At 32.4% G+C, this 10451-nt stretch overlaps 1 protein-coding gene and 1 pseudogene across 1 annotated transcript in view; one reads left to right on the top strand and one right to left on the bottom strand.

Moving 5' to 3' along the window:
- Nucleotides 1-10451, bottom strand: part of Dync2h1 (dynein cytoplasmic 2 heavy chain 1) — a 318483-nt gene that overhangs the window by 107809 nt on the left and 200223 nt on the right. The window contains exons 81-82 of the mRNA XM_033764303.1: nt 7292-7367; nt 1839-2044 (exon numbers count right to left, since the gene is read on the bottom strand). Coding sequence (XP_033620194.1) covers nt 1839-2044; nt 7292-7367 — 282 coding nt within the window. The remainder of the gene's footprint in view (nt 1-1838; nt 2045-7291; nt 7368-10451) is intronic.
- Nucleotides 1062-1168, top strand: LOC117286393 (annotated as a pseudogene).

Below are 10451 nucleotides of genomic sequence, written 5' to 3'. Positions count from 1 at the left end.
ACACACACACACACACACACACACACACACACACATACATACACACACTTTGTATTTTGAGACAGCGTCTCACTATGCAGTTCAGGCCGGCCTCAAACTCACTGTATAGCTGAGGCTGGCCTCAAACTTGTGGGGATTCTCCTGCTTTATCCTCTCAAGTGCTGGGATCAAGTGCTGTGCCACCATGCCTGGCCTCTGCCTATATTCTAACTCCGTTATCTATAAAAAATATTCTGTTATTAATACTTGTTTGTGTATCAGTTATTTTATACTACATTATTGTCTTATCCCAACTGCCAACATAAAAATGAACTTCAAATTGCTAAAAACAAATATATCTGAGTGGCTATGCCCACTATGTGTCAAGCATCATTTGAACATGTATGCACTCATGATTTGAGATGAAAAATAAAATGCAGACCATGCATTCATTCATTTGGGCCCAGAGATAGGTATTGCTTTTGTTTTCATAAAAAGCCAAGCTCATTTTAAGGTAAATTTTGTATATAAATCTAAATTATGTTTGCTGATTAGCAGTTCTCATGCTTGGCAACCGCCACCAAAGAATTTTCAAGGAAAGTGTTGAACTGTACAAAGCCCAGGACCTATAAATGTGTTGTATTTTGAAAAATTATGCTGTCTTTTGAAATTTTTCCTCTGCTTTAGCTTAGCATTTGAAAACTTCTTCCTTGCGTTTAATCACAACGTATGTAAGTACACATTTGCACGTGCACGCACATAATCATGTGTGTATTCATCCTCCTATCCAGTTCTGAGAAAGCTAGTGATTCTCAGAAATCACCATATAAATTTAAAATGATTACTCCACAGAATTACACACTTGGTTCATTTCAAAATAGTTATGAAGTATTTTCATCTAGATGTGTTGGAGTCTACTATTTACTGTATACTGACATTGTTTGACAATTATGTTATAGAAATGAAATAATTTTTTAAAAATATTTGTTAGGAAAAATAATAATATTAGGAGAACAACATAATTCAATATATACAATCTCACCATAAGTCATGAAGATGTGCATTATAACAGTAGTCCATATAGTTTTGTGCAGTGGCAGTATTGTAGCCAATGAGGTCTATGTGAAGAACAATTATTGCTAATTGAAAACAAGAGTCAATATAAAAATATTTGGGCACGTAATATATAGGCTTGTAGAAAAATAAACTAGAATTGAAATATTTCAATTATATTTATTACTACCTTCTGGAAATGATGACTATATTTTAAGAGGCTTTCATGTGATGACTTGAGGCAAAAGCTACAACTTGCAAAAATAAATACACAAAAATGTTGTTGTAAAAGACATAAAGTGAATGCCTTTTATATCTTCAGACCTGCTTTAAATTTAAAAACCAGAAAATGAAAAGACATTTGTTAAATACTTCACTTCTTTCATATTCTTCAGTGTACCTGAATATAATCATGCCTAGCACAAAATAGCAAATCTCCTATTCTAGCTCTTCAAAGTAGTAGTCTTCTATTCTTTCTAGTTCTCCTTGGCTACTTCCAGATGTGCAAATGATCAATTGATTTTCAGCTTAAAAAAATCCAAAAGCCTATAAAACACTTTACTAGAGTTTAGAAATCAGGACAGGAATTGACAAAACAAGTAATCTTTATTGTCATTAATTACTTGTATCTGTGAAAAGAAATCACATACTTAATAAGAAATTATTTGGGGCCAGAGATTGAGCTCAGTGGTGCTGGTACCTGCCTCACAAGCACAAGGTCCTGAGTTTGATCCCCGGTACCAAAAAAAGAAATAAATGATTTAAGTGTCTGGTATAGGGAATAAGTTGAGATTAGTTATACCTACCAAAATGCTGCAGGATTTTGGTAGAGACAGAGAATATGGAAAAATTTTCTCGTTCCTTTGGTTTAATACATCAATTACTGAAGAATTAAAAAACTGCTTCAAGTATGACTGAAGAACTCTAAGGTCAAAGTAGTTATCTATACGTCCTCCATAAATAGCATTTTCAAGTAAGCCATGTACAAATTCCCACTGTATATCTTTGGAACCTATAATTTAAAAACATTAATTAATTTAATTTCTATAAAGTACCTAAATTAGTTAACTAAAATAGTTAACATAAATAATGAACTCTGACTACATTTATGAAATGGTAATATATACCTAAATCATTTCTTTATATGATCATTAATATTAACAGTAGGCAAAATTTATTGAGATTATTTAATCAAGTAAGAGTTTCCAAATATTTTGCATTTATAAATTCTACAAAGCAAACAGAAATACTAATATTTTCAGTTATGTAGATGGAAAATTGATACTTAGGAAGTTTCAGTCACGAAAGCAAAAGAAAAAAAAAAAATCATATAGTCCCACAGATCTGGATTACAAAAGACATCTTCCAAATCTAGAGTCATCCCTTTTCTCCAATATATAATACCTTCATAAAATCTGTCATAATTTATATAGCCATCTATCCACTTTCTGTTTTACAAGAGAAATGTAGTGTAAAAAATACAATGGCCTGGACACTGGGTAATCCTAGCAGGACGATCACAAAATCAAGCCCACCTTCGACAACTTAATGACTCAGCAAAACCACCTCTCATTAAAAAACAAGGTGCTGGAGATGTAGTCCAGTGCTAAGGCACTGGATTCAATCCTTATTACTCCTGACACACACACCCAAACCTCTACAATGAAACTTCTTTAAGATATTATGTCATTTTGAAACAGAGACATCCTCATAATCATAATTTGATGAAAATGTTAAAATACAAGAATTAAATCTCAGATCATTAGTAAATACAGGAAACATAACTATATAACAGGAAGTCTAGCTATATATAACATAACAGGAAGCCTACTTATATTTAAGCTAGGTCATGTTTTTGTTAGCATTACTAATTTAGTTCTGTTTCACCACAATAAAATTCAAAGATAATCACAAAAATTGATAGTTGACATTGATATATTATTCTTTGAGGCATATGTAATTCATATTATCTTCTGTATAAGGCCACATATACTGTACTGAAATAAAGTTGTTCCCTACCTATGTTATCAACTGTGGCTAAATAACAGGGGACTTCACAAGATTCAATATGCTCCATCTACCTTGATATTCATTAAATAATAAATTATTAATGAATATGCTAGTCATTGGTAAATATGTAATCACAAAATTCAGAAACTTTGACATGCTTTTTATTTTATAAAGAAGGGACATTATAAGAATAATATAGAAATTTTATAAGAATATCTTTTCTTACACTCACTGCAAAACAAAATTTATGTTGTTCAATACAAGAGTAAAAAGAGCAGAACTTGAATTAGTAATAAGCCAACAATTGAATTACACAATATATTAAATGTCTTAAATTTTAAACATGTCAATTCTTTTATCATTTAAATTTCTTAACAACTCACCAAGCAACCATTACTACTGATTACATATGTAGAAACTGGGGTTTAAAGGGTAAGAAACATGCTTCTAGGTCGCGTGGCTATTAATCCTTACCAAATGTTGTGATGGGACTTTTTCTTATTTTGGAATTTAACTATAAATGCATAAAGTCCCTTGATATCAGGAATGTTTTACTTATAAGAGTAGGCAGTTAGACTTTTTACCATAAAAAGTATGCTTTTGGGGTAGGGGATTTAGCTCAGTGGTTCTGCTGCCTGCCTTGCAAGTGCAAGGGCCTGAGTTTGATTCCCGATACAAAAACAAACAAACAAACAAAACAGTATGCTTTGATTTTAAAACATTTGCCTTTCAAGATTCCATCACAAACTTGAAGTACAATGATAAATTCAGTATACTTTGGTACCTTCATCTATAAAATAATGCTAAGAATATTTGTCTTATACTAATATTATAAAAGTCTAAAAAATCATCAAAAGCATTTTAAAAATTATATAGTATAAAAAATTATGGGCCGGGGATTTAGCTCAGTGGTTCCACTGCCTACCTTGCAAGCTCAAGGTCCCAAGTTCAGTCCCCGGTACCATCACACTAGTGTAGTGATAGTAAACCTTTTAGAGATGAGTACCCAAATTGCAACTCCAAACCCACGTATTTATTGCAAAGTGCCAACACTGCAGTTAAACCTGAATATTGAGGTTTTAGTTTAAAAAAAACAACTCATGCATTAACATCTTTTGTCTTAAAAGAGAAACAACACATAGGTTCACCATCACTACACTAGTATATGCCCTTCACAAATATCAAAATAAACATTAAAAACAACAGATTATAGGGCCAGGGATTTAGCTCAGTGGTTCTGCCACCTACCTGCAAACACAAGGTCCCAAGTTTGATCCCCAGTACCAAAAAAGAAATAAAACAAACAAACAAACAGAACACAGATTATGAAAGCCAGAAATTTAACTATCTTTGCCTGAGTACGGAAATGTGTCATATGTAGAAAAAAGGAGAAAGTAGATGCTTTCTGGAATGATAGCAATATTTTGATTTTATTTCACGCTAGTTTCATAGGTACAATTTTTGCAAATGTACTGAGGTGTTCATTTATGTGCATTTTTCTGATGTATGGTTCAAGAAAATTTTTAATTTAAAAAATTCACTTGGTTACTATTTGACATTCACTAATAACTGAACAAATAATATTTAGCAATTCTACCCTTATATATGTACTTGAAAAGAAACATACTCATATATTCAGCTAAGGCTATAGAATTATTAGTATTACTCATAATCACACCAAACTAAAATCTATCCTCAGGTCCTTCAATACACGAATATATTATCACACAAAAGCATGCTATATAGGCAATGAAAATTATTTACAGATATTTGCCACCATATGCATGAATCACGTGCAATCTTACTGAAAGAACCTAATCAGAAAAGCAAATAAGCTGTATGTTTTACAAAACAGGAAAAACTCATATAATTAGGCACCTGATATTTATCCCTGGAGCTGGGAGGGAAGTTAGGGGATAGTAGTAACTGGAAAGCAGCAATGCATGAAATATAATCTGGAGTACTAGCAATTTTCTCTCTTCATTAAATTGCTATCCTCAGGGATATCTTGTTTGTGGAAATTTTCTTAGGCTATAATCTTCCAAGTACTTTTTTGACATATATTATATAGTGGAGTTATGACTGGCCTGACATATGAACAATTTGGGTTATGACCTGAATTTTAGTTTAAGCTTATGACCAAAGTCTTGAGTTATGGCCTAAATACTGGCTGCTTGTGCTTCCAGATGGCCTGAGATACAGGTTTAACCCTTAGACAGTTCTGGAAGGGACACTACAACAACCTTTGCTGTGTGGGGTTAATTAAGAAATGCTGGGCCAATGTTTCTCTAAGGACACTGACAGCTGCCTGTATACAGGAGACAGATTTTGAAGGCTGTGTCAGGGAGCCTGAGCCTTCAATTGACCAACTGGAGCTACAGCCAGCCCTCGAGAACAATCTGAGTTTCGTTGAAGGTTCACTGTACTTAACTTCACAAAGACTAAGTGGAACTTGGCCACAACCTGGGTGTCATTTCTCATTCTCATACCTAACAGAAGTTACAGAAAAAATTCTGATGTCTGTGATTCTCTTAAAGATGTTAAGGACATAGACAGTAAACAAGACAAAGACCTTGCTTTAATGTATATTATATTCTAGTGAGAGGAGAAAAACAAAATAAGCAGATGACATTGGTATGCTAATGTTATTAAAACAAAACAAAGAAAATGATTAAAAGATCATTACATACTTTGTACTAAGAAAGCTAAGAAGCTTCTCTAAACAAGAAACTTAAACTGACATGTAAGTGATAAAAAGAAAAAAGCATATAAAGGCTTATAAGAAAAGCATTTCTAGGGCCAGGGATTTAGCTCAGTGGTGCCATTGCCTGCCTTACAGCACGAGGTCCTGAGTTAGATCTCTGCCACCAAAAAAAAGAACTAAGAAATGCTTTCCTACCAAGTTGGATTATATAAAGGTGCAAATTTCCAATGATGAATGTCATTATATATATATTGTACACCTTAACTGTACCAATAGAAATTTTAGAAAAAAGCAATTCAGACAAGGAAAAGCACCTACTAAAACCTCCAAGTATGAAAAAGCTGAGCTTGTTGAGGATCAGAAAGGCAAAAAGAGTGGTTATATGTAAGGAAAATTATACACTTTGGTTTTCTTTTCCAGAACATAAACTAGTTTACAGAACTGAAAATGTTTCAAAGTATGCTAATGCAGAATTACCACTAAATAGTCTAAGGCTTTAATACAGTTTGGAAAAATTGAACAGAATTAAAATATGACTTGAAATAGATGGACCAGAAAGCACTGACCGTCTGATGATAAAGAAATACAGGGTGACTTGGGTTTGAGCTTGAAAAACTACATGAATGGTGATGTTATGTACTATAATGGGGCAGACTAAGGGAACAATGACTTGGCAAGATTGGGAGTTAGGAAGAGAGTTAGGAATTTAGAGTACTCTTTGTAATAAACCAATTTGTAATAAACTGCTAGGATACACTGGCCTGTATCTTGCTGCTCTGTTGGTTCTGATTTTGAACAAAACTGCTAAATGTTTCCTTGGGGGAGGAGGAAGGGGAGGGAGAGAAAGGGAGGGAAAGAGAGAGAAACAGGGAGAAAGGGAGAAAGGGAGAGAGGGAGAAAGGGAAGAGGGAGAGAAGAAGGGAGGGAGAGGGAGAGAAAGAGAGAGAGAGAGAGATTTGTATCAACCTACTCTATGCTGTAACACTTAGAATGTGGTCTAAACTAGAATTACCTTGCCTCAGACCTGCAGTAAACTTTATGGACTGGACTATTCCTGTCTTAAGAGGCAAAGAGCTACATGGCCTTAGCAGGTCAAACTGTGTGATGTCCTTTGCTGCACTATTTCAGTGTATTATTGTTACCTTCATTTCTACTTAATAATTCAACTAAGGCTCTACAAATCCCTGGTACTGACTGACCTTTGACTGTCATACTCCTGAATGTTAACAGTTCTCCTGAAAGAGATTTGAATAATTAAATTGAATGAAGCCTGAAACTTTTGGATGCCACAAAGTGAAGATAGGTCTTTCCAATTTCCTGCTTCCTGAGAGCTACAGATGGATGAGAAATCTAATGGGTTATATCAAAAACAGTGTCTATAAGGACCCTCAATAAGCCAGGCATTAAAAAACAAAATAAACAAAAAATAAAAATCAAATTTTGTGACAAGATGTTAAAACACTTCTGAAAAACCATACTGTTAATAACATTACAAATCAAACATCACTGATTCTAGAGATACAAATTGCCATTGTTAGTACTTACCATCAAAGAGTCTATCAATAATGTGGTAACCAGCCCGAAGATCTGATAAAGAAAACTCATAAAACTTGGTCCAGCCCTATTAAAACAAATATAAAAAGTATTTAAAAACGAGCAGTATTCAAAGACACACACACACACACACACACATATATACATTGCTGCCCTTACAATTATAAAGTTCAACAGATACTAAATAAAATATAACTGAGAATTATGTTCTTTCAAAAGCAAATCTACCTACCCTCCAAAATTAAAAGTACTTTCGAATACCACAGTAGTTATCACTTAAGTATATATAAAAGAAAACAAATTGATGTAACTCTTTTTTTAGATTGTGTACATGATGATAGTTTCTATAATTTTATGCTTCAGGAACTATATATTATTTTCTCCAAAAGCATGAAAATAAAAATACTGCTAGGGCTCCAAAAGCATATAACATTACTTTTTATACATTTATTGATACTGAATCCATAAAGCACTCATATAGCTTATAATGACCATATAAAAAAATTCACAGAGGTCTACATTTTCATAACATGAAGCATAAAAACATTTTCTGTGGCACTTTAACTATAATTAGATAATAGAATATGTTCAAACTACAATGTTTTAGACTTAGATGTTTATGAATACTGATACAAATTTCACTTATTCTTCATTAAAATGTGCTTTATAGATGAGGTTCACGGACTGTAAGAATAAAGCCAAACATAAATAATTTATGCTTTCATTGGCTTTCAGTCAAATGTAGGGAGGAGGTGAAGACAATCACTCAAATATATGCATTCCTATAAACTATAAAATACCTGATAGAAAGAACCATGCTTAGTATTTGTAAGAAAGAGATGTGAACCAATCTAAGAGAGGAGGTAAATCTCCCCTGATAGAGGAAAGGGTAGATCAGATGGAAAGATAAAAATAGAATTCAACAGTTGTTAGGAAAAATGTTAACAGCATTTTTGAGCAAGGTTGTAATGAAAAGTAAAGATATTGAAAGTACAGCTATTCTGAAAGATTTCTAAGCTTATGTTACACTCAAATGGATGGCTGTCATTCACTTTTCCATGAAAGAACATGGAAAGGAAGTTTAACAAAATCAAAAGTTTAACAAAAAGTTTAATAAAACTTTTAAAATTGAAATAAAAAGTTTAACAAAACTTCTAAACAAAACTCACTAAACAACTTATGGAGGCACTGTTTTGATCAATAACAACATAGCAATGAATAAATGATTAAAGGATACCAAATCTGTGCTTTTATCAAACTTATATTCTAGTACTTGATCCAGAATAGGGGGATTTTTCAATCACTTTTGAGACATTAAACTTGATAGGTCTAATGAATGATTGGACATATAAATCCAGACCTTAAAGAATTAATCTGTATAGAGAGGCAGAAGCACTTGTATAATTATTCTAAAAAGAAGCATATTATAGAACACAAAGAAGAGACTTAAATCTAAGTATAATTATTTAGGATTTAAAGATTTATAAGAAATACGTTACCATCAACAGTAAAATTTCTATAATACTTTAAACTTACCACCAACTCAAAGTTTTAGCATTCCTTATATCATTCTATTAGATCTTTTTTGTGAAAAACAATTTCTTTCAAAACTATCTAAATTTATAAGATATCTAATATTTATAAAATATCTAATATTTATAAGATCTCCAAAATATAATACTATTTTATTTAATATGTACTCCCATAATATGGTCCCACACAACTAAATATTATTCTATATTATCTAATTTTATCTCCAACTTTATGATTTTATGGGAGTAGACTTACCATGTTAAAAGGGGGGGTTCTCAAACATTTTTGTCAGAGGCTGAATTGCTAAATCCTCTATGAGAAGAAATTTAGTAGTATTTATGGGTATTTTTTAAGTACTTTCTTTGAACCTACTTTCACATTTAGAAAACGGCCACTAAGAATAAGTGTTAAATGAAGTATAGGGATATACAGTGGAACATTTTCAAAATAGCAGACTGAAAAAAAAATTTATATCCATCCAATGTATATCTGCTAAAAATGTGTCAATACAGCAAAGCAAATATTTTAAAATTAAGCATGAAATATATATGGATATTTAATAATTTCTATAATATAGTTTTTAAGAAGCAATGTACAGAGCTCTAATATCTTACCATTATGTTATAAAGAAGTATACAGAAAGACTCATAAAGCATTTTTATATAACGTATCTGAAGAACATCCAAGAAACAATTAACAGTAAATACCCTTGGAATAGGAATTAGGTGGCAAGGAGGTAAAGATGGAGGAGACTAGCTTTTATTGCAAAACTTTTTACGGCTTTTGAATTTATATTATGTGTATGTATCACAACACTTAGTATAGCTTTTATCAATGAAAGTACATCACTATCACTATTCTTCATCTACCAGTCAGGATTAATTGCTACATTAAGCCAAGCAGTAATGTAATAGAAGTTAGGGACAAAGGCTTTAGGGGAAAGTGGGCCTGGCCATTTCAGAATTGAATAACATTTTAGGTATGATACCTTGAGCAAGTTAATTATCATTAAGATAAATTTTCTTATTCTTATTTTGACATCTTAAATGAAGCAATGCTTCAACTGTTTGATAAAATATTTGACAGACTACATGCCAGTCAAATACGTACCTCCAAATATATACTATTTCATTTAATCCCCACAACAAGGGGAACCATAATCATGAATCCCATTCTATAATTAATAAAATTGGTCTTTATTATGAGTTAAGTAGTTTATCCCAGGTCTGGAAAATTCTATATAACACTCAAACCCATGTCTAACTTCAGATCTTATGTTTATATTTTGAAATTTAACTGAAGTATAGAGAAGCTAAAAGGCAAGAAAGATGGGGGGCAGTTTGAGGAGATACAGCAGTTTTCCAGCAGAAGTGTGCAAGGTTAAAAAAAAAATTGGGGGAAAAGTTAAAGATGGGAGAGTAAAGCACTCTGTGGCTGAAACAAGCATCTAACAAGAAGGGGCCATTAATGCCAGGTATGACTGTCATAACAATGAAATTCAATGTCTGCAATAATAACAACAGCTAGAGCCTTTGATAAAAAAGAACCTGATAGACTCAAAACCTCAAAGTGGCCTCGTGTGACTAAAGAGTACAGGACTAGTAAGAAAAGGGCCTAA

This window comes from Fukomys damarensis, unplaced genomic scaffold, assembly GCF_012274545.1.
Source record: "Fukomys damarensis isolate Sample0158 unplaced genomic scaffold, DMR_v1.0_HiC HiC_scaffold_16, whole genome shotgun sequence".
In the NCBI taxonomy this organism is placed as follows: domain Eukaryota; kingdom Metazoa; phylum Chordata; class Mammalia; order Rodentia; family Bathyergidae; genus Fukomys; species Fukomys damarensis.
This window is presented reverse-complemented; position numbering and strand designations above follow the sequence as displayed.